Source organism: Lactuca saligna, chromosome 6 (assembly GCF_052625555.1).
Source record: "Lactuca saligna cultivar CGN05327 chromosome 6, ASM5262555v1, whole genome shotgun sequence".
In the NCBI taxonomy this organism is placed as follows: Eukaryota; Viridiplantae; Streptophyta; class Magnoliopsida; order Asterales; family Asteraceae; genus Lactuca; species Lactuca saligna.
In genome coordinates, this window is record NC_136422.1 from 63,271,764 (window position 1) to 63,297,283 (window position 25,520).

The following is a 25,520-nucleotide window of genomic DNA, read 5'->3' on the forward strand; positions in this document are numbered from 1 at the left end:
CTATCTCATTCCTCCTACTTCCATGATCGAACACAAGAATGCATCCCATAAGTTTTCTATTTCTTCTTTCCCATAATTTCTTCTCCCGTACAAACCTTAGGTTATATTATGTGAAGAAAGGATGGAAATAGGGTATGGGTATGGATAATGAGGGGTGAGGCTAGGTATTATTTCATATTATTTTTGGTGAGTTTTAATTGTCATTAAATGATTTCCTAATTTTAAATCTAATATACGATTTTATAAAACTGATGGAAAAAGTAAAAGGATTTGACCAAATGATGATGTTATCCAAATATGCAAAATATGGGAATGAAATGTAATCTAGGAGCATGATTGCTTTATTAGTGAATTAAGAGTTCTCTTTTAACAATATTTAGAGATAAAGCTTTGTTTGAATTCGATCAAGAAGAAAAAAAGGAAAAGGTTAAGCAATGAGAGATACTAACACATTTCGACGTAGAAGTTTGATTATCACATTCTATTTTAAATAAAATCTACTGATAATGTTCTTATTGTGTATAGGAGGTTTTGATATGCTTTGAAGAAAAAATGTCTCCATGATTTTGTTTCTTTTTATATGAAAATTTATATTGTTTACCAGCAAGGCATGCTTGGATTCCTTTAGGGAGCATGCAATTCATGTAAAGAGATCCCGTGTTTCAAGTACCAACACAATCTTGTTATGGATGTTCTTTTCGACATATTTAGGCACGTTGGAGTTTCTACCAAGAAAGAGGCACCTGTGAACTTTTTGACTGACCTATTGGAAAGAAGATCAACACTTAGACCAACTGATGTTTTAGTATTTGGATGGGCTGGAGGAAAACATGCATGCATGAATCTAACATGGGTTTCTCCTCTTGTGAGCTTGGGGAGTGGGTTTTCATTATGGGGCAAACTGCTTTAAAAGCTGCATCAAATAGTGTGGCAAAACATGAGAAAGCGTGCATGAAAAATCAATACACGTTGATACCCTTTGCATTTGATACTTTCGGTTTTCTTGCACCAAAAGCTGTGGAGCTACTCAATAGATTCCAACGGGTTATGCATAGTAATATTATGACTCCAAGATCTATAGATATTATTTTTAAACAAATTAGTTTTGTCATCCAAAAAGGGGGTTGCGGCACAACATGTTACTCGTTTACCTGCTACGTCTATGTAAAACGTTCTTCTTTATTTAATTTTATTTTATATATATATATATATATATATATATATATATATATATATATATATATATATATATATATATATATATATATATATATATATATATATATATGGAAATGTTCAAATAAGAATAAAAAAAGATTAAAAGTTCTAAGTACCTCCATTTTATAGTTATTAAAATATGAATGCTTATTAAGCATTTAAAAATCATTTTTTTCTTGTCTTTTTTATAAGAAAATGACAAATTCATAATTTTTACAGTTTTATATATTACATAATTCCATACAGTCCATTTACGGTCTAATACACAAAATTCACAACTTAATACAACTAATTTTACAATAATTCAAAAAATCAAAGAAGTCAAACACAATTTCTACTATCAACAACCACTACAACACACTGTCACCAACCACTTGTATCACCGTTGTAACCATCCTTTCTTCCAAATCCAATCTATATACAAAATCATATATTAACAACTTAAATAGTATATTCACAGTTTAATAAACCTATTAATTCACTAATTTAGAGTTTAGTACAAAACATTTATAAAAACTATTACATTCTTACATATTTATACAAAAAAATTAACACAACCATTCATACATAAATAATTTATATTTTATCGAAAAAAATAATAAAAAGTTCACAACTTAATACAGTCAATTCATAGTTTAATACAGTCTGTTTACAGTTTAATACACAAAATTCACAGATTAATACAATAAATTTACAGTTTAATATACAAAAATGTTATATTTTAATTTAAAACTTATATGTATACCTTTAGATATGAAGGCTAGTGTTTCATTTAAAGTTTAATTTATACAATATTAACAGTTTATATTTTATATAATTTATTTAAATTTATAGCAAATCATATATTTTTATAATGATTCTTTTTTCTAAACACAAAATTCTTTTAAAAAAAATCATAGCTTAATACAGCCAATTCACAGCTTAATACTGTGAATTCACAATTTAATGTACAAAATTCACCATTTAATATAATAAATTCAAAGTTTAATACACAAAATTTACAAGTTAATACAGTTAAATAATAATTTAATACAGTCATTTCATAATTTAATACAGTCAGTTCACAACGTAATACATAAAACTAGTAGCTTAATACAAGAAATTCACAGTGTAATACAGTTTAATACACAAAACTTATATATTTACAAAAATATTCTCAACTTAAAACTTATATTTATACATTCATATCTAGAGGCATTTGTGTATATTAAAATGTGAATTTATTATATTAAGTTATGAATAAAATTCACAAATTAATACACTAATTTCACAACTCATTTACACATAAAATTTAGATTTGGATAAAAAAAATCAGAATTTATAGTTTGATGAAACATTTCACACACTAATTCATAGCATCATTCAATATTTCAAACACTAAAATGCACAATTTATTAAAAACAAAAAAAAAACAAAAAAAAAAAAACAAAAAAAAAACAAAAAAAAAAAAAAACAAAACAAAAACAAAAATCATAATATAATACATGCTTCAAACATTAATTCACAGCTTAAAACGAAATTCTAAACACTTATATAGAACTTAAAAACTTAAAGATCTCGTTGAGGCATTTCATCAAGCACCTAGTGTGCATATTATTTCCAGATCTGATGTGATTTACAAATTTGAGATTGTCATATTCCTTAGAGTCTTCAGATATTCCATATCTGATCTTATTACCGTATAGATCATTGTTGAAGCAGATTTGAAGCAACATGAAGGCGGTGTTTGGAGGAGAAAACGATGGTTGTAGTAGAGACAAGCAGAAGGAGGAGGAGGTGTCAGTGGTAGAACAGATCTGATACGTGGAGGTGCTAGTGGTGGTGTTTATGGTGGAGCAGAAAGCGAGAGGAGTGAAAAGAGGTCAAGATTGTCAGAAAATCACAGATCTGATGCAACGACGTTCAGAAAATTGCAGATCTGAAAGATCTAGTGTCGGGACAATCAGAAAAACGTTGATCTGAAGGTTGTTGGATAATTATAGATATAGAGGATACCGAAAAATTACAGAGCTAGACATCAAGGTGGTGGAAGATAGACAATGCAGGGACACGACAACAATCTTCCAGTACTAGTGTTCTCCCTACAGCGACAATGATGATTCCAGATCTAAGACGTTTTAGATCTTCAGTTTTAGATCTACAAATCTGAGTGGATTTTGATGGTTTTGATGAGAGGATAAGAAGAAACAACAGTTGATCAGATCTGTCGAGGAAGAAGAGGCCATGATGCCGATAAGGATGCGACGATGGTGATAGTAAGGTTGTCGACAATAGTGGCTGCAGTAGGTGGAAGGTGGTGTTCAGGTTTGAAAGTTCTTGGAGTTTGGGAAAAAGTTTGAATGCATTTGATCTAGTTTTATTAACAAATGTGTGTTTATAATGTTACATCTTACAAATATAAGATGTTATTATTATGACAAAAATATCCTTAATAAAAAGGGTTCTTAGTGGTTCTTATTTGAACTTTATATATATATATATATATATATATATATATATATATATATATATATATATATATATATATATATATATATATATATATATGTTCTCTTTGTTTGAATATAAATAAATAAATTATTTTTATTAAGTATTGTTTGTAACTTGTTTTGAAAATCGATGAATAAAAATAAGACAAACAGAACCATAGTAACATGGACTCTCTGATGCTATTGCTTGAAATAGGGAAAGACAATTTTTTTCCTAAGGTCGAAATAGACAATATGTATGACACATTCATGCCAACTTTAAGATATAATTTAAAGTTGATCGGTTCAAAAACTTATTTTGTGTTGGTGCAAGTTCAAATGCTTAACATAAATTAAAGAAGCAAATTAACAAGATCTAAACTACCAACAAAATGATTATGGGTGGTTTTTAAGGTGCACATGTGCAATGTTTTAAATGACATGAGTACAAGTTTCACTTTATGCATTATATATCTGCACGAATGAAGTCTATCATCAAAATGTTTAAAAAATCAGAATATTTATCATGGAATAAATTTTCACAATGACAATAAAAGCAAAAAATAAAATAAAAATCAACATGGTGCATTGATGTATTGTCATTTTCATATGTAATAAAAGGAAATAAAATATTTACGAGGCAAAAATGTAATAATGATACTTCAGGGGCCAAATATGCCATTTCAAAACAGTAACTAGCCACGTATTATTCTTCGCCGTGTTTATATCTCCCACTGAATGTCATCATCTTCATCGTCATTAATCCCTTTATTCACAATCACAATCACAATCACAATCACAATCTCGCCTCATAATCCACGCCTCACGTTTTCTAGCTCAAATTCCGCTGATTCCGATCGTCCTCTCGTATCTCGATTCAGTTAGCGATTGGTTTGTATGGTGGTTTTTTCATCTCCTTGCCCTTTTGGTCAATCATTTCACCGATGATGGCGAATTGTTATCAAATCGATTTGCGTTCATATTCGGCTCTGTTCTTTGAAAACTGGCCTGTTCTTCGTTGATTGGTTTGGTGTCTGCCCGTTTATAGATCTCCATTCGATTAGTCAAATTAGGTGAACTTGTAAATCTCGAGGTAGATTGGAAATTCTTTATTGGCACACCAGTACGGATTTGAGATTGATCGAGATTGAAGATATAACTTGCTAAGAGAAAATAAATAGGGATCGGAATCCGAATGGCTATGAGATTGCCAATGGTTGATTGCCGTAGCTTGATTGAATTTTGCCGAGCCTTCGAACAGCACAAAAATATGACACCGACGATGAATAACAACAACAATCACTCTCGGAACAATAGGAAGTATGGTTCCAATTCCAATTCTAATTCCAATTCCAGTTCCAATTCAATAAACCCTTTGTATCATCCGTTTTGCGAGCGATCCCCCTTTGCCGCCCTCGATATTCTTATGCTGATTCTCGTATTAGGATCACTCGGATTCCTAATCATACCATACATCAATACAATCTATCATGAAGCAATTGAGATTCTCCCATTGGTTTTTGAAGTGATCGGAGATATAATATCGGATGCACCAATTGCATATGTTGTTGGTTTGGTTGCGGCTTTCAGCGGAGTGATAGCTAGTATTGCCGCTTGGGAAATTCTCGAAGTAAAATCAAGGAAATGTGGAAAGCCAGATTGTAAAGGGTTGCGTAAAGCTGTTGAGTTTGATATCCAGCTTGAGTCTGAAGAGTGTGTCAAGTATTCATCATCAGGAAGAACAACAGACTATGGCGTGAAGCCATTGGAACTAGGAAAAGATCACAAGGAGCTGGAAGCCGAGTTGAAGAAGATGGCACCTCTTAATGGTCGAACTGTTCTTATTTTCAGAGCACCATGTGGATGTCCAGCCGGAAGATTAGAGGTATGGGGTGCTAAAAGAATCCGTAGAATCAAGAAATGATTTCTTCTTCTTTTTTTTAATCTTATGCTAGATTTCTCTTAGATAGAATAAACATGAGCTGATATTATTATTCAAGTCTCCTTGTTCACCTACATACATAATAACAGATCCCTGCAATCTGCATCTTTTACTTGTTATACTTATCAAATTTGATGAAAAAAAGTAAGAACCTTTGATGTTATATTCAGGATTCAAGATCATCTATCTACCTTGAAACTATTGACATGTATAACTTTATGGTTAATGTTTATTTATAGTCAGTAATCATAGTTTACATACGGATACCACAAATTTTAAATATTCTGAGCTTGAGAGCCTACTCATGTATGAGTATTTATTTTTATAACACAATTAACATTGCATTCTCGAATTATTTTTGAAGAAAAAATGAGTGAAAATCATATTATTGTTGTTCTTGATTGAAAAAAAGAGAAGGCTGACATCTTTACAATATTGTCCTTGGAATCATGTGATAATTGCGAGAAGGCATATACAGTACATTACTATTTACTATAAAGAGGACGGATATTTATATTTTTATAAGATTTTATAAAACCTTTGCTTTCCCTTTCACAAGCTTTTACAGCAATTGCAATTTATGTTTTAATGTATAATCAAATAAAGGATCTGATTTCTTATGTGATTATGAACTTATAATATAACCATTTAAACATTAAAATAAAAAGTATGTTTTCAAAACAGAAGTGACTAAAAAGAATATTATTATATGTGCGGTTATTATATAGTAATTTACTTGTAAGTTGTAATATTATGTATTTGTAATTCACAATCAATTGAAAATTTTGTTTTACTTTTGTCGACTGTTGATACCCTTTTGTTTGTTTTTTATTGTGCAATAATAGTGAAACCTATATCTTTATTTCATTTTAAATGAAAAAAACGCATGATCTGTTTGACTGAGATAAAGATCATAACAGTGATGCATGACAAATATGGCTGAGGGGTTCCATCTCATATCCCTCATCCATACAGAGTAGGGACAGCCCACGGTTGGTGTTTGGTTTTTCTTACTGACCTTGGCCCATGACTTTAAAGGAAAAAAGAAATAGAAACAAATTACAATCATCACAAACAACATGATAAGATATTAAGAGAGAAGAGGGTAGAATGATAATCGAATTGGATATCGACATAGATTGCGTATGATACTATCTTTAAGTAATATTTGGATACTTACTTGTATTTCCATACTTACTTTTTAGACAGGCATACTTGACAAACATATTGTGCCGTGTCGAGGTGAAACGTTAAACGGATTGAGAGTTTCATTATATTTAATTAACATGTCATGTCTTGTCAACCCGTTTATTTTCGTGTTGAGTTTGTATCGAGTTAATGGATTATGATCTAGACCTTGTAAATGTGTTGTTTCATTTCAAATTGAAATACTAACCAAGTTGGAATATTAGAAGTTGGGTAAACAGAAAGCAAAAAAGTGAGAAAATGGAAACGGTAAGAGTTGTGAAAGGAGGAGGGAACTGCCGAGTGGGACCGTAGAATATGAGAGAGAAAGAAAAAACTGAAATAAAATTTTGAATTGAATGGCTAACTCATTTTCACATTATGATTTTGGATTTGGATTTGTCCAATTATATATGGATGGCTAAGTTGTTTTCATATTGTGAATTTTACGATTGTCTCAACCTAAAGATGTTATTATAGGTTAAATTACAAAAATTATTCCTTGTGCATGTGCCAAAACGTACCTTTAGTTCTTATTTTCAAAAATTAACTCGGATAGTCATTCTTTTGGTTTAACTTTGCATGCTTCATCCCTCAAAGACGACTTTATTGCAAACTTAATCCGTTCCAAAATTGAAATAACGATAATACCCTTATGTTTTTTATTTTCAATTAATTTAATGTTTTTATTATTTTTATTATCAATTAAAAAAAAGTAGAGGTCCTACATTTTCCCCACCTTTCAATTATCGGAAACAAACTCACAGACTTGGTGAAGCCACTTCCAAAATTAACACCGACCACCATCATCGTCTAGATCACCGACCACCATCATCGTCTCCACCTTTGGAGAAGGTGACCTCGTAGAGCCACCATCACCACCTTTCACCGTCTCCAACCAACTCCCCCACCCACAGTCACATCTTATTCATCGATGTTGAAGCCACTTCCAGCAACATTTGAAGTCGTCGCTTCGCCAGATAAAGGTGACCTCGCGAAGTTGCCATCACCACTTGTGTGACTCTTCCAGACCTCTTATCGCCAACTCCTGAAACCTATCACCAACTCCAGACGCACATCTAAATATACGAAGGGATACGACATCGATCTAGGGTTTGTGTTATGCACTTCAGATGGAGACGATGATTTAGGGTTTGTGTTATGCACTTCAGATGGAGACGATGATTTAGGGTTTGCGTTTACCCGTCTCTTCTTCTTCTCCGACCATTTCCGACAGGGTTCGTCGACATGTTCTTTCTTTTCGGTCCATGAAATGGAGTTCTTATAGAGAAATGGCTACAATAGAAAAAGAATGAAGTTCTTAGAGAAAAAAATGGAGTTCTTTCGTCGGAGATGTTTTTGGGTCACGAGAGATGAAAATGGAAAATACTAAAATTGAGAATTACGATGGTGGTCATGTTTTGGTCTTTCCAGATAGTTAGGGTGACGAAAGAAATGTCGGGTAAGAAAAGGGGGAGGGTGGGTAGGTGTAATTTTTTTTCTTTTTTTATTAATTGAAAAATGATAAAACAAATTTAAAAAATTTAAAAAAAAGATTGTAAAGGGTAAACCAGTCCTTTTGCTTCTAGAGGGATGATGTGTGCAAGATTAAAACAAACGAGGGACGGTCCAAGTTAATTTTTGAAAATAGAGACTAAACGTGCGTTTTGGCCAATGCACGAGGGACGATCGGTGTAATTTACCCTAGTTTATATATGGATTTTGGATGAGATTGTTATCAAAAAGATTAAAAAAAAAAAAAAAAAAAAAAAAAACCTTGTATATGAATAACCATGCCGCTTTTAAGTTACAAAGCCTACAAAGTGTCTTGACTTTGATAAAATTTCTAAAAAGATGTCTTCCAAGAATATTTTACCCCTAACCTACTTGGTACAAGACCAAGGCTCAAACTCAAACTCTAGAGGCCCAAAAGTCAAACAGTCAACTAATGCCTAATTATGGCCTAATTTTTGAAATTAGGCCCAAACCCCTTACATGGGCCTTACCCTAAAGCCCATCCAATTTTCCTACTCCATACACTTGTTCTCAGATGGCCCAATAAGAACCCAAACACCTAAGCCCAAAAGAAAGGCCCACTCGAAGCCCAAACACGATTAGGGTTCTCACATAATATGACAATTAGGGTTAAGTAAGAACACTTAACTCATTAATGACTTAATCCATTAAGTCCGAAATTGCATTAAGTTAATTATAGGGGCATTATTAAATATTATTAGAATTTAATTAACGGCTTTAATGCAGGTCCGACCAACTTCAAAACTAGGGTTTCTTAACATTAGGATTTTCTAAACCATAATTAGGGTTTCCAACCCAAATTTTTGACAACTAGGTTCCAGGTTAGGCTTTTAGGTTAATTAGCGTTTAATAAGCCGGACACCACCCACTACCACCTTGGGTGGTGGTGGCCAAAGGCGGTTCACAGCAGCAACCACCACCACACGGCGGTAGTGGTGGGTTTTTCTTTACTTCCCCTGGCTAAAAAGTCTATACAACATGACCTCATAAAAACACGCATTCACACACCAATATACACACACAGCCACCCACACATGGTGATAGAAAGTAAAAATAGCGGCAACCACCCTGGTTAGTTGTCATGGTGGTCTTCTTGTTCTCCGGCCAATAACACACGCCAAACATACTGAAACAAGCACCCACACACCGGAAAAACGCACCCAATCAAAACAACAACCTCACTGACGGAGGAGGACGACGGTCCGAAGTATGACGAGAAGGTGGTGGCGGCGCCAACTGTCGGTGCTAGCGGCGGAGTTACGGCAGCAGAAATAAACGGAGAAGAAGAAGTGACCGGAACAGCAACAACGACAACCACAACATCTAACGATGCCTTCGTCTTCAATGAAAGCGGCGTAGCGACGGCCTCCAATGGCTCACTCACGGTGGCGACGTAGTTGCCGGCGACGCCTAGAGTTGAAAAACTGGCAGCACTCGAAGGTCGCCCACCAATCCCTCGTCGGTCTCAGTACCTTCTTTCATGGAGGAGAAGGTGTCTCCAGTCAACAAGGGTCCACCGGTGGTCTTTGTTGATCGAAAACACAAGAGAATAGGTGGTGGCAGTTGGAGTATACCAAGTGGCGGCTGAACTTATGAAAACTAGGTTTAGGGTTTCGACTTCATGCAAGACAACGAGAGGACGGGGCGCTAGGTTAAATCTCGTCTCCCTTAAACTTAAATCCATTTCTAACACTTTAGCTTCCCGCCATCAAAACCTTTCAATTTGAATATGATATTTACCATACAACCCTTGCTTCCTAAAATATTTTCATCACAAGTCCATATGTTACCAATTAACCCCCAGAAATCAAAAATTACAACCTTTAAACCCCATGGTGGACATTCTGATAAATTATTACTACTTTAGGGTTAGGATAAAAATAAAATTAAAGATACATTTCGGGGTTTTAGGGCTATCATTTATTTGTTTTAAACGGAATGTTACAATTCTCCCCCACTTAAATTAGATTTTCTCCTCAAAATCCGTCCTTACCTTTCTCAACAAGCTAAACAATCAGAGCAACACAACCACAACCCAAGAATATTACAGCTTCCTAACCCTAGCAGAACTTACCAAACCTGAAAAATAACAAATCTTAAACCCTTGTAGAAAACCACCTCTACCTTTCCCGAAACCCGAAATCTCAAATTGATCTGACTCCCCGACAGACCGCCCACACTAAACCACTATCAAACCAATTCCATAAAAGACCAACCTAACTAAATACTTTCAACCTAAATTGTTTTGATGCTTTCTTATGAACAAAAATCACTGATTATACACAGTTGTAGAACACTTACACTTGACAGGAGGCTCAGATAATCCTTCGAGCACAAGATCCCTCCCTGTAATGGTTAGAATCATACAAGAGATGCACGACAGGGTCAAATCAACCGCTCTGATATTATTTAACTCAGCTGCAAACAACTTAACATATGCCCCAAATAACAAGCGACTCCGGACATGAATCCCAAATCACTGAAACCACTCCGACTCATCTTGCTACGACCTAGCTGCTTTCCAAAAGCATTCGAGACCTCCCTGGTCCTAACATGTCTGCCAACTATCTGAAACACCGGACTCCTACCCGACTACTGATCCAGAAGACACACAAGCACACAGTAACCCCACATGACTCCCGAAAGAAAATCTCGGCTGGCAAGAATTGCCCAAAAATACCTTGCCACCATGTCTACTGCTAAAAGTGAATTTTACATGACCCAATGCAGCCTCATATCATACTCGGTCTCCAACAACCTACATTCTCTTGATTCCAACCACATTGTGGCTCTTCCACATATAGAACCATCCCAAGACACAACATAATGGCTCGATCCGTCATCATACTAAACTCATTCCTTACCCTTGAACCCTGCGATTGATGCCTCAATTTCTTATTCTACTGAGACAAAAATCCTTATTCTACTGAGACAAAAATCCTTCACAAAACATGTGTGATACCCTACTCAAGATCTTACCCAAAACCAATTCGATTCTCCACTCATAACCTGAGATCCATGAATCTGTATTTTCATTTCATACTACCACCTTCTGATTCCCGAAACCCCTCGATTAACTGATAAATAAATACCCTCAGACCATTTCCGAGACTACCAGTCTCGCACTTGGTCCAACCACCAGGTTCTCAAGAGTCCAACAACAAGGCTACCCGGCATAAAACCCCTCTTTGTCACACACTGATCACCCGCATGATCCTACAATTCAAGATCCAAAACCTTGACCCAACGGTCCCTACCAGGTCCAACCTGAATTTCCATAATCACACGAGGCTCGCCCATGGTCCACACTCATCAAGAGCCCCCCCCCCCCCCCCCCACAGGCCCGACTCTGCCTCGGACCCCAATGGTCCTCAATCTAGAACAGAGAATAATTATCCGACCATCCAGGTGTTGGATAAGGTGTCTAAGTCCATAACTTATTTGGTATATACTTGACCCGACCGGCATGGTCCATTTGGGTTGCATCTCATCCAAACTATTATGGATAATTTTATGAGAGTTATACACATATGTTTATTAATATATTATGAGTTATAATATATTAATATGAAGTTACGTTATTTAATTAGTTTTAGTCTTAAATTAATTATGAATTAATTTAGAGATTAAAAGGAAGACTAATTAAATTATGGGCTATTTGTTTTATATAGTGTGGGCTAATACTCATTTGTTAATGGGCTAGGCTTATGTGGAAGTCCATGGATGATCCATGGAGCTTTTAACCCATGGATGTTTGGAAAGGAAAAGACATGGGTTATTAGGGTTTCACCCTAACCATGCACACTATATAAGCATGCTTATGGAGCATGAAATGGAGCCTAAGAGGAAACTAGTGAACTAGTGTGTGTGTGTGTGTGTGTGCATGTGTGTGGCCGATTTTATACAAGAGTGTATACTCTCTCAAAGTTTTCCAAGAGTTTGTGGTGTTTGTGATTCCATTTAAGGCATTCACACTATTGGTGCTTGGCCCTCAAACTCCTTAGAACCAAACTCACCAAAAGGTATGTAATCTCTTCTAACTCTTTTATGTTGAAATGTTCCCCATGCCATGTTAGATAGGTTATAAACCTTGGAAAATTATTATTTTGCATGTATTTAGACAAACATAGATCCAAGGTTTATTAGGGTTGCATGTACACTTAGGAAGTGTTAGATTGCTCAAAACGCAACAGTGGTATCAGAGCCTAGGCTTGCTTGTTTGATACTTGATGCAAAATAGTGAAAAAAGTCGAAATCGTTGCTGTCTGCATGGTGGACTCGCCGAGTCCATTGGGGGGACTCGACGAGTCCAAGGCAAACTTCAACCTACTCGACGAGTCAGTTCATGCACTCGACGAGTAGGATCGAAAGAGTGCAGATTCTCGACTTTTGCTGCTGGAAATGGACTAGAAACATTACCCTAAATTGTTTTGGTGTTATAAGTCTAGAGTATTTATTTATTTATTTATCATTTGGTAAAATATTACTTCTTTTCCGTCGTCTTCGTTCATAAACGACTATGTTTGATTTCTTACAGATGTGTATGAAATTTCGTTGATGGAATCAAACGTGACCATTTAAATTTTTTTCCGTTACCTGAAGCCGTGCTATTATAATATTTTTGAACACATGGTTTCTCATTCAATTGTTTTAACGAAACTGGCTCTAGTTCGGATTATAAAATAACATTGTTATTAGACAAATTCTTAGATTGTGAAATTTCCTTAATTTATTATCAGAAGTGTAACGAATTCTCTTAAAATTTTTAGATAATATATTATTCGTTATTTATTAGTAACTTAGAACCTAAACAACCAAAAGTATTATCTTTTTTAATAGTAATGAATTAACAGATGTACCATTTACTTGATATTTATCACATAAAAATGCAAACAAATGACTTATGCAGGTTTTACTATTTGTTTAGGTTTTATTTTGATTTTTATATTTGGTTGGTTGCAAGTTAGACACAAAATACCTGCATTGTAACATCTTTAGGTTATATACAAATAATCCGCTTAGAGAACCATCTATTGAGGAGTAAGTTTCCTCATATGATTAATCTTCCTTCTTGATAAAATAATCAGTTGTCACGTGTCACTTTCTATATCTATTTTTCCTTCAAACTGATTTGACTATATTATTGCTTTCCCATTTATAAATTTTTGATGATGTCTATCTTTCTTAGTTGAATCGTTTAAATATGTAATTAGGATGTTGTGTTCAAATTTATATGTTTTTGTAGATGTGACTATCCATATTTGACTCTGATGTGCTCTATTCATGTTATAAAACCCACAAAGATAAAACCGATATTCGTTACCCCACAAATTCGTTTCCATGCTTGATTTGTTGCGAGACATATAAAGGTTTTGATTTGTGTTTGTGCATGAGAAATAAATATTGGAAGGATGGACGATTTTCTGATTAGTCTTTACAAACAAAACTCCAAATTATTCCCCAACTACTACGTATACCTACTATATGAAATATTACATATATAGTCCATGTTTTAATATGTTAATAGTCTTAAATTGTCCATGTTTCATAGTTTTTCACAAAAGAAAAAAAATAGATAGAAAATAACAATTAATGTAAATATTTGGGAAAATGATTCTTGAGGGTAATTAATATTTGCGTTTGTTTTCATTTGGCCCCTTCCTTTTTTTGTACTCAATATACCATCGAACTTATTATTTGTGTTAACGATAACCCTTTTGACATGTGATAACCGGTCAAAGGGTTATGGTGAACACAAACAACAAGTTCGATGGTATATTGAGTACAAAAAAAAGGAAAGGGACCAAATGAGAACAAACTCAACGGTTGGTTACCCTCCTGAGTCATTTTCTTTTTACTCATTTACAACAAATCACACGTCATCTCCTGCTGATATTAATGACTTTATGAGATTTATTCTTGCTTCTCTTCAAAACATAACCCACGAAAGAACATTATTCATACATGTACAACTTTGTAATGCACTTGAATATTTATTAGGGGAATCTTCACTAAGCAGGTTCATTTCATGACTACATTTATATTTCCAATCAAATGATTTATCGTATCATGGATTCTAGACAAGTTTACAAACGAGTGGAATCACAAGCGCTGTGATTTTTGAGTTTACTTAGCTTTAAGATCGAATTCATGGGATAAGATACAACATCAATATGTACAATACCATGAATCTTTTGCAGACACATCACCATAATATACCTTGAGGTAAACGTTTATGTTGATAAATATACATTTCATACATAGTCATATCCTTTTGCAGAGAGGTGTTGACAACTAACCACACTAAGCATAGCATAGACCATGTTTTAACGAAGTTACCCCTCCGAAATGCTTTTCATATACCTTATGGCCAAAGAAGGTTGCGGTATTTGATAATTTTGCAACTTTAGTTTCATTAAACTTTTTCTGGGAAAATGACTCAGGAGGGTAACCAACTCTTGAGTTTGTTCTCATTTAGTCTCTTTCCTTTTTTGTGTACTCAATATACCATCGAACTTGTTATTTGTATTCACCATAACCCTTTGACCGGATATCACAGGTCAAAAGTCGGTCAAAAGGGTTCTGGTAAACACAAACAACAAGTTCGATGATATATTGAGTACGAAAAAGGAAAATGACCATATGAAAACAAACGCAACAATTAGTTACCCTAAAAAGTCATTTTCCCTAAATATTTCACAAGTGTTGATATTTTCTTTATGCAACCTATTCTATTAAATTATAATTTTTAATTGATACTTATCCAAGTGTTAAATTCAAATTTAAAAATCAACTAAACAATATATACGTCTTAATTATTTATTTGTTACAAGTATATTATATATTGATAGATACGTTATTATTACGATGTATGTTATTGGTTTGGTTTTCATTTGATGTTGATTTAATATTATATTTCTTAATTTAATACTGTATTTCTTTAATATTATTTACAATTAAAAATTTAGACAAAAAACTTATATCTTAGTAAGTAAAATTTTATAAATCTTTTGATTTTTATTGTCATTTTTAGTTATTAATATCTGTAGTTTCCACGGGTTATAACCTAATTGATATTATAAAAGATATCCATATAAAAAATTATAAGATGACAACTCGTCTTAATATAACAAGTTTTTCTAAATTTTATTTGGTCACGTTTTTAGGAGTTATATTTCTTTTAATTTCCTTCTTATTTTAATGTGTCCTTGGTGGTTTAGCGTATGTTTTTCCCCCCTCCATATCATTTTTTAATTTGCAATAACAATCTAACAAAAAATTAATGTTACATTTTAGTATCACAAAACACAAATATTTTTAATAAATTTAAGGGATAAATGTTACTTTTATCGGGATCAATTCTAAAAACTCTTGTAGATGATATAAAATTTATTCGTCAATAAACCTATTTTTTTTAGCAACATCCATACAAATTTATCAGATGCATCTTCGAACGTATAGGTTTTGGTTTCAGACTAATTTGTACATATTTAGTTTAATGCACATCAATATTACTTAATAATTTAAAAACACCAAGAAAAATATTTCGGACAGATATTCTGGTATTATTATTCGTATTCCGAACATAATGGATCAGTACTACGGATTTCAAACATTTCCTCATTCCGTAATCATATTCACTATGTAATCCACATTTATTTCCTATATATGGAGTGTTATTAACATATTTTAAACTCTCATATGGTAAATCTACATCCAATATGATATTTCGGACACGTTCTACAAATCTCAGACATGTTATAACATATGTAATATAGAGTTCATAAAATCGATTAAAAACTTAAATGCAACTACATAAATCAAGAGAACTAGTTTGGTTTGATGAATCCTTAGGCTATGTTTGATGGACTAGCTGAAAAGCTAGCTGTTAAATAAAAAGCTAGTTGATAGCTGAAAAGCTAGCTGATAAAAAATAACGTTTGGTAAAACTAACTGAAAAGCTAGCTGAAATATATAAAATTACATAAAATGACATTTAAGAATATGTGTTTCTATAATTAATTAAGGGGTGTATTTGAAATTTTTAAAAAAAACCTTTTAAAAAGCTAGTCTAAGTAGCTTTTCAAAAAGCTAGTCTAAGTAGCTTTTCAAAAAGCTAGCTTATAAGCTAGCTTATCAGCTAACTTTTTGGCTTACCAAACACGATAACATAAAAAAGCTCGAAAAATAAACTAGCTTATCAGCTAGTTGTGACGCGCCAAACACAGCCTTAATATGAAATGTAAAAAAAAAGCTTCAATATTTGGTTGCCAAAAGTTCATCATGAGTACCCTCTAGAATGGTATCTCCAATATATGCAAATGCGTGGGACGCACATTTATATAATCGGGCTATATAATATTGGACATGATCGGTATATATCTTTTTGAATGCCCATTCCAAAGAAAATAATTATTTTTCAAAAACAAAATTATTATATACAAAAAAAAACCTTCCCATTTTTGTTAGATTACTCAATTTCCGTAATTTTATTGGTTATACTAATAAATTTAGAATTTTTAAATAACTTTTACTTTACTGAGCCATGTATAAAATGTACAAAAAGAACGACGGTGTTCTGCTGTCTCCTCCGTTCGCCACCGCAACACCGTCACTCTTGTATCCAAGGACCCGTTGGGTACCGACTCTCCCCAGTTCGAATGTACAACTATTTCAACTCTGATCTTTCAGCGGATCATCTGAAATTGGCCTCCTCAGGTTCTGTTTACGCTCCGCAGTGCTCAAATTGAGCTCGTGTACATTACGAGGTTAGGTCATTGTGCTTCTGTAATAGCAGTGGAAGATCACAATGAAGATAAAGTCACCAGTCTTCGTGCTCTTCGTATTGAGTTCGACGTTGGTTCTCAGATCGGCCGCTATTCCACTAAATGATCTGCTCGGAATTGCTCCTGAAGGTCCAATACATCTTCTGATGTGCGCGTGTTTGTAATTGTTGATCTACCAATCGTAATTTTAGTTTGTTGTGTAAAATGCTCTGAGTTCTGTTTTTCTTTTACCAGATGAGAAATATTACGCGGGATTATGGTCTTCAGGAACGATTAAATGCAAAGATGGATCTAAAACATTCACAAAGTCACAGCTTAATGACGACTTTTGTGATTGCTTTGACGGCACCGATGAGCCAGGTTTAGTAGCTTATCATTAGTTAATATGAACTTAACTCATGTCCTGAAATTCTCTACTTGAATGTGGTTGAATATATTTCTTATTGTGCACTAGTGGATGTGTTTGATAATCTATATGTAAGGTATAGAGGCTACAAATTCAAGCTCTTCTTGTATGCATATGCTGATCACGTTTTGCCTTTAGTTTGACTATAATTGGGGGTTGATTTGTCGACTCACATGAGAGAAGAAGATAATTGAGGACTATAAACTTGATAGTCAATACATACTCTCTTACCAGTAGAATAGGATCGTTTTCTTGATTTATCTATGAGCAATTTAATGATTGCATGCAACTTGAGAATGGCTACTGAAGTACATCATTTTGAAAGTATGCACTGTTATCTTAACATTAATATAGTAGCATATTTGGCCTTTCAGGAACATCAGCATGTCCTGCTGGGAAATTCTATTGCAGAAATGCTGGACATAGACCCCTTACTGTATTTTCTTCTAGAGTAAACGATCATATCTGTGGTAAGAAATGTTCTTACTCAAAACTCTCATCATCTAGTATTTACCAGAATTGATAGTTGTTAAATCCTTCCATGTTCTCCTATTCACCACCAAATTTCATGTTCCATCTGAAAGTTTTAGACTGTTTTTGCTGAACAGATTGCTGTGATGGAAGTGATGAGTATGATGGCAAAACCAGGTGCAAAAACACCTGTTGGGAGGCTGGAAAAGTGGCACGAGATACATTAATGAAGAAGATTAAAATATATGTGGAGGGTGTTTCCATTAGAAACAATGAAGTCGAACAAGCAAAACTATCATTACAACAAGACAAAGAAAACTTGTTGAAGCTCAAGCATGAGGAGAAAACCCTCAAGGGGATTGTCCAACATCTTAAGGGTACTTCTATCTGCAATTTTTACATACACTTTTCACATACTTCATTAGGTTACATGAATTTAATATGGGTTTTGTAGACCACAAGGACCGAATCGAGAAGGCAGTGGAGAAAGAACGAATCCAGAAACAAAAAGAAGAGAAGCAGAAGAAGGAATCTGAATCCAAGGAACACAAAGGTGAAGAAAAAGTTGATGTTACAGAAAAAGAATCTGCAAAAAGCAACAAAGATGATAAAGATGAGATTCTTAATTACTCTCCTTCTGGCCAGGTTTGAAATGACTGCAATCTTGAATTTGTAATTTTTAAAATGTTTAATTGTGATACTTAAATCTCATACTCAGATTCTTCTATTAGAATCTCAACAAAGACTCTGCTGTTGATGTGGCACAAAATGCTCATACATCTCCTGACAATGTAGAACAGGTGAATGTTAAGTATTTAAGTACAAAACTACAAATTATACTCCCATCAAGAACCTGTAACGTAAGCTAATTACATACTTACATGTTTCAAATGCTATTATAGCATGATGCAAAAGAAGAAGAATCATCTGATGTTACACTTACACATGCAACCGAAGACATTGATTCATTATCAAAGGAAGATTTAGGGCGTGAAATCGGTTCACGTTGGACTGGAAAAAAAACTGAGCACCAAAATCATGATGATGAGACACCTGTTAATGTCCACAATGAAGAAAACAATGGAGATAATACAGAAACAGATGATGATGATGATGATGATGATGAACATTATGAGGAAGATGACCATAGGGATGTTCAAGAAGACACTCATGATGATTCCAGTTCTTCACATGACTATGATCCAGATGAGTATGAGGACATTTCAGGTCTGCAATTTTACTATTTATTCTTTTGGGTCATATTATTTTGTTTGCTGATAATTTTAATTTTTATGTGAAAAGATATTGAAAGCGCAAGCAGCCAATCATTGATTGAGAAGATTCAACAAACTGTCTGGAATTTTCTAGTGGCTGTAAATCCATTCCAGACTCCAGTAAATACATCAGGTAGAACATGACAGAACAGGTTGTACTGTGTTAGAATGTACATTGGACTGAGACTCAGACTCAGACTGATGTTGATGGGATAAAAAGTACAATTTTTTAATCTACCAAAAAAGGTGGGACATGGGATTTTGCTTTTGCTCTCGGTCTCTCGTCTATGCAAAAAGACGTAAATACCCTCCTGAGCACATGTCCACTCTAAAGTCTTTTCTTTTTATGAATTATTTTATTTTTGTTGTTTGTGTTTATGTAGAAGCTGAAAGTGTACGAAAAGAGTATGATGAAGCGAGTGAGAAGTTATCCAAAGTAAAAACAAAGATATCTCGCTTCACAAAGAAGCTAGCAAATGACTTTGGTATATATATTTTTTAAATTTTATTTTAAATTTAGTTTTATAAAATAGCAAAAGTACATTGCTATTCGTGTTATTTATATCTTCAAGTATCTATGTTTGACATTGCAGGACCAGAGAAGGAATTCTATTCGTTACACGGTCGATGTTTCGAGACTAAACAGAACAAGTTACAACTTTTCCATCTTTTTTTTTTTTCAAATATTGATCAAGTTTCTTGTTCTGATTTTATATCTTTAATTTTTTTTTTTGGTGATTTCAGATATGTTTATAAAGTTTGCCCTTTTAAACAAGCTACCCAGGAGGAAGGATACAGTACAACCAACTTAGGGTAGGTATTCACACGTTAACTGTTCACAGGAAACTAATATTTTACAAAATTGACCCTTTTTCTTGAATTTTCACTTAATAATATTTTTTTTTTGGCAGGAGGTGGGACAAATTTGTGGATTCATACAGTGTGATGCTCTTTTCCAATGGTGACAATTGCTGGAATGGTCCTGATAGAAGCTTAAAGGTATCATCAAACTTGATTTTCTCATTTAACTCATTCTGCTTTTTTAATACTTTTTTTTAAAAAAAAAAAAAATATTCCATGACAGGTCAGATTAAGATGCGGATCCAAAGTAGAGCTTTCTAACATAGACGAACCTAGCCGTTGCGAGTATTACTCTTAATTTTTTTTTCATGTTTTCTGCAATTATTAATCCTAAATTTTCAAAAAAAGTCCATCTGTTTTTCACTTTCTTATAGATACAGTCCAATAGTTTAGTTTTTTTCTTTTTCCGTTCCTTGGAAAATGACCAATTTTGCCCCCTCGAAAACTCAAGAAAAGGAAACCCCTAAGGATGATCAACTCGTTGTCCTTTTATTTCAACTAAAGTAGAAACCTTTTCGAGATTCCTCTTTTAGGATATTTCAAGAAGGTGAGGACAAAATGGTCATTTTTATGGATGGGCAGTTTACCAGGGACAAAAATCTGTTGTTTTAGGGTTGATAAAGCAAAAAATGGAACTATTGGGCCATATCTGTAAAAATGTGATAAACCACAAGGACTGTTTTTGTAATTTGTGTAATATTTTGATGGCAGATATGAGGCAATGTTAACCACCCCAGCTCTTTGCGTAGAAGAAAAACTCAAGGTATCTATCTATTTATAACTCTATTATTATTATTATTATTATTATTACTTGGTTACTTTAGTTTACTATTATTATATATTGGGATGGGATGTTGTGGGTGACAAAATGTTTTAGGAAGTAGAAGATGAGCTTGAATTCATGGACAAGGACAAACTGCAACTTCATGATGAGCTTTGAATCTTTTGGCCTACTTCTACTTCTACAGGGTAAAATGTTCCTTGATAAACAAAATGATGAATTAGTCTCTCATTTTTCATCAATTTTTGTATTGGAATGTGCTAAAATAGGATAAACACTAGATTTTACATGAAATATGTTATGGAGGTATATATTATTCGAGAGCTTTAATTTTGAACAGTTTAAAAATATCAACTACCATAAATTATGTCAAATTAAAACTGCTATTTTTAAAAGATAAATAGATAATCAACATTTAGGTACATTTGTAAACACAACGAATGTTTACCTAATTGTTTTTTTTTTTTCGAAAGAGATGTTTACCTAATTGTTTATGAACCCTTCAACATGAAGTTTTTATGTATAGTAAACAAACAAAAAAACAAGAACGATGCTTTTTGTTTTTTTTTTTAGTTATACGAACGAACACAGACAAAAGTCTAGTTCGTTTATAAATGGTTTATGTTCGTAAAGTTCATTTACGTTTATGATGTTCGTAAATTATTTTTGGATTTTTGGATCTCATGTATTGTAGGATTTACATATATTCTTTTATTTACAAACATGAATTAAGTTATTGTTTAAAACAAACACTAACAAGAATGTCCATTCGTTTAAGTGTTCATATTCGTTTGTTTGTTCGATCAAACTTAAATGAATGAATTTATTCATGTTGGTTTGACTTTAAAATCCTAATCAGACTTCAAATTTTCTATTGACTAAACAATACAAACACATTAGAAAGATGTCAGAAGTACCATGGGAATGGAAAGTTGGATCCAACATTGAGATTATTATGTAGAAAAATGATTTAAGTTTTATGAAGTATGACTATTCTTATTCGGTTTCTCCTCTCTGAAAATATGCTGGTTTCAGTAGCTCCATATCATCAAAAACATAGTTATAACAATCACATTAAGAAACTTTCGTCCACCCATGGTGAGACCCAAGTGATATGCCCAACAAAGCCAATCTATAACCGAATCACCAAAAGGATAATTTATGCCCCACTAGTAGTCAATTCGACTCTACAAAAAGAAGCCATAATTCAGAGATAAAAGATGGTCAACTGTCACCGAATGATTATTACAAATAGGGCAAATAAAGGAATCCTATTTTAAGTTTAATGGGAATTAGTTTATTCCATCTAGCAGAGCATTCCCCCACAATCAACGTTCTATCATCAATATGTTGTCTAGCAAAGAATGCCGATTTCAACTCACACCTCCGTCTATCTTCTTGATTGGTCAAAAGGCAACTATCTAAATTGATGCATGCAAAATTCAACCCATATAGATTCTTAAATCCCTCTATGTGGTTGATGGCTCAACTTAATTGTTCAATTGTCATGTTTAACCTTTCAAACAAGTGAAAGTGAATTCTTTTTCAAAGGCAAAAGTTCTAAGATTTTTTTGTGCCTGGGATTTGGTTTCACTCATCCGATTATCCTTCTAAAAGCTTCAAGAAAATCATTGCCCACCTTTTCCTAAGAGCAAAGATGATTAAAGATATGCATGTATGATGTTACTCCAATATGACATTACAAAGATTTTGTTGAAAAGTTTGAAGGGAATCCAATATTGATAAGGACATCTATTTTATCTATATTGACAAAATTGCAAAAATGTCCTTATGGTATGTCCAAAAATGCTACTTTGCCCCAAACATGTTTGGATTAGCACCAATAGTCCAAAAGTTTTTATTTTACTGCGATTTTGGTCCAAAACTGTTTAAAAATCTAAAAATGATAGATATGCCCTTTTCCATTTATTTTTTGCTTTTCTTTTTGTTATTTGATTATTTTCTAATTAAAAAAACATAAAAAATAAAAGAAAATCTCTCTCTCTCTCTCTCTCTCTATATATATATATATATATATATATATATATATATATATATATATATATATATATATATATATATATATACACGTAGAGGTTCATTTGAGACCACCTATATTTTGTGAGACATGATGACCAAATCTTAACCTTTGATCAAAATTGATCTTGTGGCTAAAAAATAACCCAGATTAAGGTGCCTAATTAAGTTTTCAGGGGCAGTTTAGTCAATGTTTTAATCATAATAACTAATCATGTTTTATCTCTTATTTATCATTTAACGTAACAAGATGTCGTCCCATTCATCTGATGAATTTCTCAATCGCAACCAAATCGATCAAATCCTCCACATAAAGTTATCTCTTTCACCTGATGAAATCGCAACTAAAATTATGATATTCAAGAACTTCAAATGTCGATTGTTAGTCTATTCAATGATTTTCATCAGATCATCATCATCAGCAAATCGATCATCAATTGATATCGATTTCCAACAGTTTTCAAGCTTTGATTTTTTCACAATCAAATCTGTGATTTCAGCGATTCATCATCATCTTAGATGTATTCTCAGTTACAGGCTTTAATTTCAGCTATTAATAATTTGTTTCAAGATGTATTTTTTCCTGCACATTCGAGCACATATTACGTAAAGAAAAGCAAGCAACAACAACGAATCTTTGAGCTAATATACATTCTTTCTATAAATTAATGAGGTATGTACAAAAAATTATTATTATTATTGAGCAAATTCCATTAAACTAAAAATGCACTCTACATGTTTGATGAAAGTCCTGAATGAATAATGAGTCTAATGTATCAGTCTCTCCTTCCTACGACTTAAGTCCTCTTTAAGAATATGTATATACTTACAAAATATGAGTCACAATTGGTGAAAAATGATATAATGTTTGCTTCTCATATTAGCTTCACTACAGTTTTGTTTAAATATGATTTTTTTTTTCCAAACACAAAAGGCTAGAGATTGATTTTAGCATAATTTTGTTTAAATCTTGATAGATTTGTATATTATTATGATTAGAATAATAGTATGTTTTATGTTTTATTTTAAGTATCATGATGTATATTTATGCATGTTTGAAAGATTTTGAAAGATTGGTGCTTGCATCGTAGGGAAATATCTAACCATGTTGATGCTTGGAGCTTGGAACATGTTTTATTATTGGTTTGCCTCTAAATGATTAAATCATATTCTTGTTGATATAAATGTTGTTCTTTTTTCCATCATATTTAGACAAGTACACTAAATGGTGCATATATGAAAGATTGTGTAATCATTGTAGGGAAATCTCAGAGTGTGTTGATGCTTGAAGCGTGAAAGATGTTTCCTCATTGTTTTTATTATTTTGATTATATGAGTGAAAGGTTTAGGTTATTTACTATCCTCCTTATCAGTAGCATGTGAAGTAAAAAATGAATTTGTACCAGTTTAGCATAAAGCATAAGTGGTACTTGGTCGTATTTCATCATATTTTTTATTACATTACATAGTAAAAAGTATACTATTCAGATTAGAATAATTGAAAAACATTACTCATACGACCTTCTATATTCAGAAATTTAAGTTTAGAATACTTTGTAAATATTTATATAATAATTAATATTAATGGAATACTTTTTTGTAGGTCAAATTAATGATGGTGCTGAAAAATCACACTCAAGCAATGAACTCGTTTCAATTAATGATTATTTAGTTTGGATTTTGGATATTCTACATGTACATACATGTAATTTTATAGTCTACTTTGATTGTTGTTTGTTGAACTACTCAATTAATTCCACATTTCGTTTAGAATATAATACATGATAAAGTGCACATATTTAATGATATAGTCTATTATTATATGTTCTATATTGATGATACTAATATCTTATTGAAGTGTATAATTCTATTTTTAATAATTTATAAGTGTAATATTCTAATACACGTTTATCAATGATAACGTAATTGAATGTGTTTTTTTACTATAACTAATATTCTAGATTTGATTATTGTTATGTGTTATATTCTACATTGATATTTGTTGTTGATATAATCAAGTAGTGTTATATTTTAAAAAGTTCATTATGTATAAACCTCTGAAAAGTAACAACATATAACACTATTATAATAGAATATTCTACATATACTACACATTATTTTCATATAATAAATTAATTTATTTATTTAAAACCTCTAACATAATTCTATTAGAATATTCTACATGTACATTTATGAAAACAAATAACACATAACATTATTCTATTTGAATATTCTACATATACATATTATTTTTATTTAATAAATGAAATTATTTAACAAGAAACTTATAAAATTATTCAATTAGATTATCAACATCATATCATGCGTAGATTCAAATGAGATGACCTTAATATTGTGAGGCTATGAGACCATGAGACCACATTTCTCTAGTAAAATATTTTAATATTTTAGTATTCATAAAAATATAATATATATAATATTCTAATGTTCTAAAACATATAACATTATTTCAAAAGAATTATTATACATGAACATACAACCTGTAAAATTATTCTATCAGAATATTTTAAATATCCATATTAAATAAGTCTTAT

At 32.6% G+C, this 25,520-nt stretch overlaps 2 protein-coding genes across 3 annotated transcripts; both read left to right on the forward strand.

Moving 5' to 3' along the window:
• Positions 1-4,432: 4,432 nt before the first annotated feature.
• LOC145002139 (uncharacterized protein At5g19025-like) lies at positions 4,433-5,791 on the forward strand. The gene has a single exon (XM_078961436.1). It carries the CDS (start codon positions 4,882-4,884, stop codon positions 5,608-5,610), a length of 729 nt encoding a protein of 242 aa, XP_078817562.1. The 5' UTR covers positions 4,433-4,881; the 3' UTR covers positions 5,611-5,791.
• An 11,089-nt stretch (positions 5,792-16,880) lies between these two features.
• On the forward strand, positions 16,881-21,276 carry LOC145001947 (glucosidase 2 subunit beta-like). 2 transcript variants are annotated; one of them, XM_078961275.1, is made up of 15 exons: positions 16,884-17,264; positions 17,370-17,495; positions 17,916-18,011; positions 18,150-18,389; positions 18,467-18,657; positions 18,744-18,812; positions 18,915-19,239; positions 19,315-19,419; positions 19,670-19,771; positions 19,880-19,937; positions 20,031-20,099; positions 20,198-20,285; positions 20,371-20,432; positions 20,859-20,910; positions 21,025-21,276. In XM_078961275.1, exons 1-15 carry the CDS (start codon positions 17,159-17,161, stop codon positions 21,085-21,087), a joined length of 1,752 nt encoding a protein of 583 aa, XP_078817401.1. In that variant the 5' UTR covers positions 16,884-17,158; the 3' UTR covers positions 21,088-21,276. The 2 variants fall into 2 exon arrangements, with proteins under 2 accessions (XP_078817402.1, XP_078817401.1); XM_078961276.1 differs by lacking the exon at positions 20,371-20,432 and having other exon boundaries at positions 16,881-17,264.
• The last annotated feature ends 4,244 nt before the right edge of the window (positions 21,277-25,520 follow it).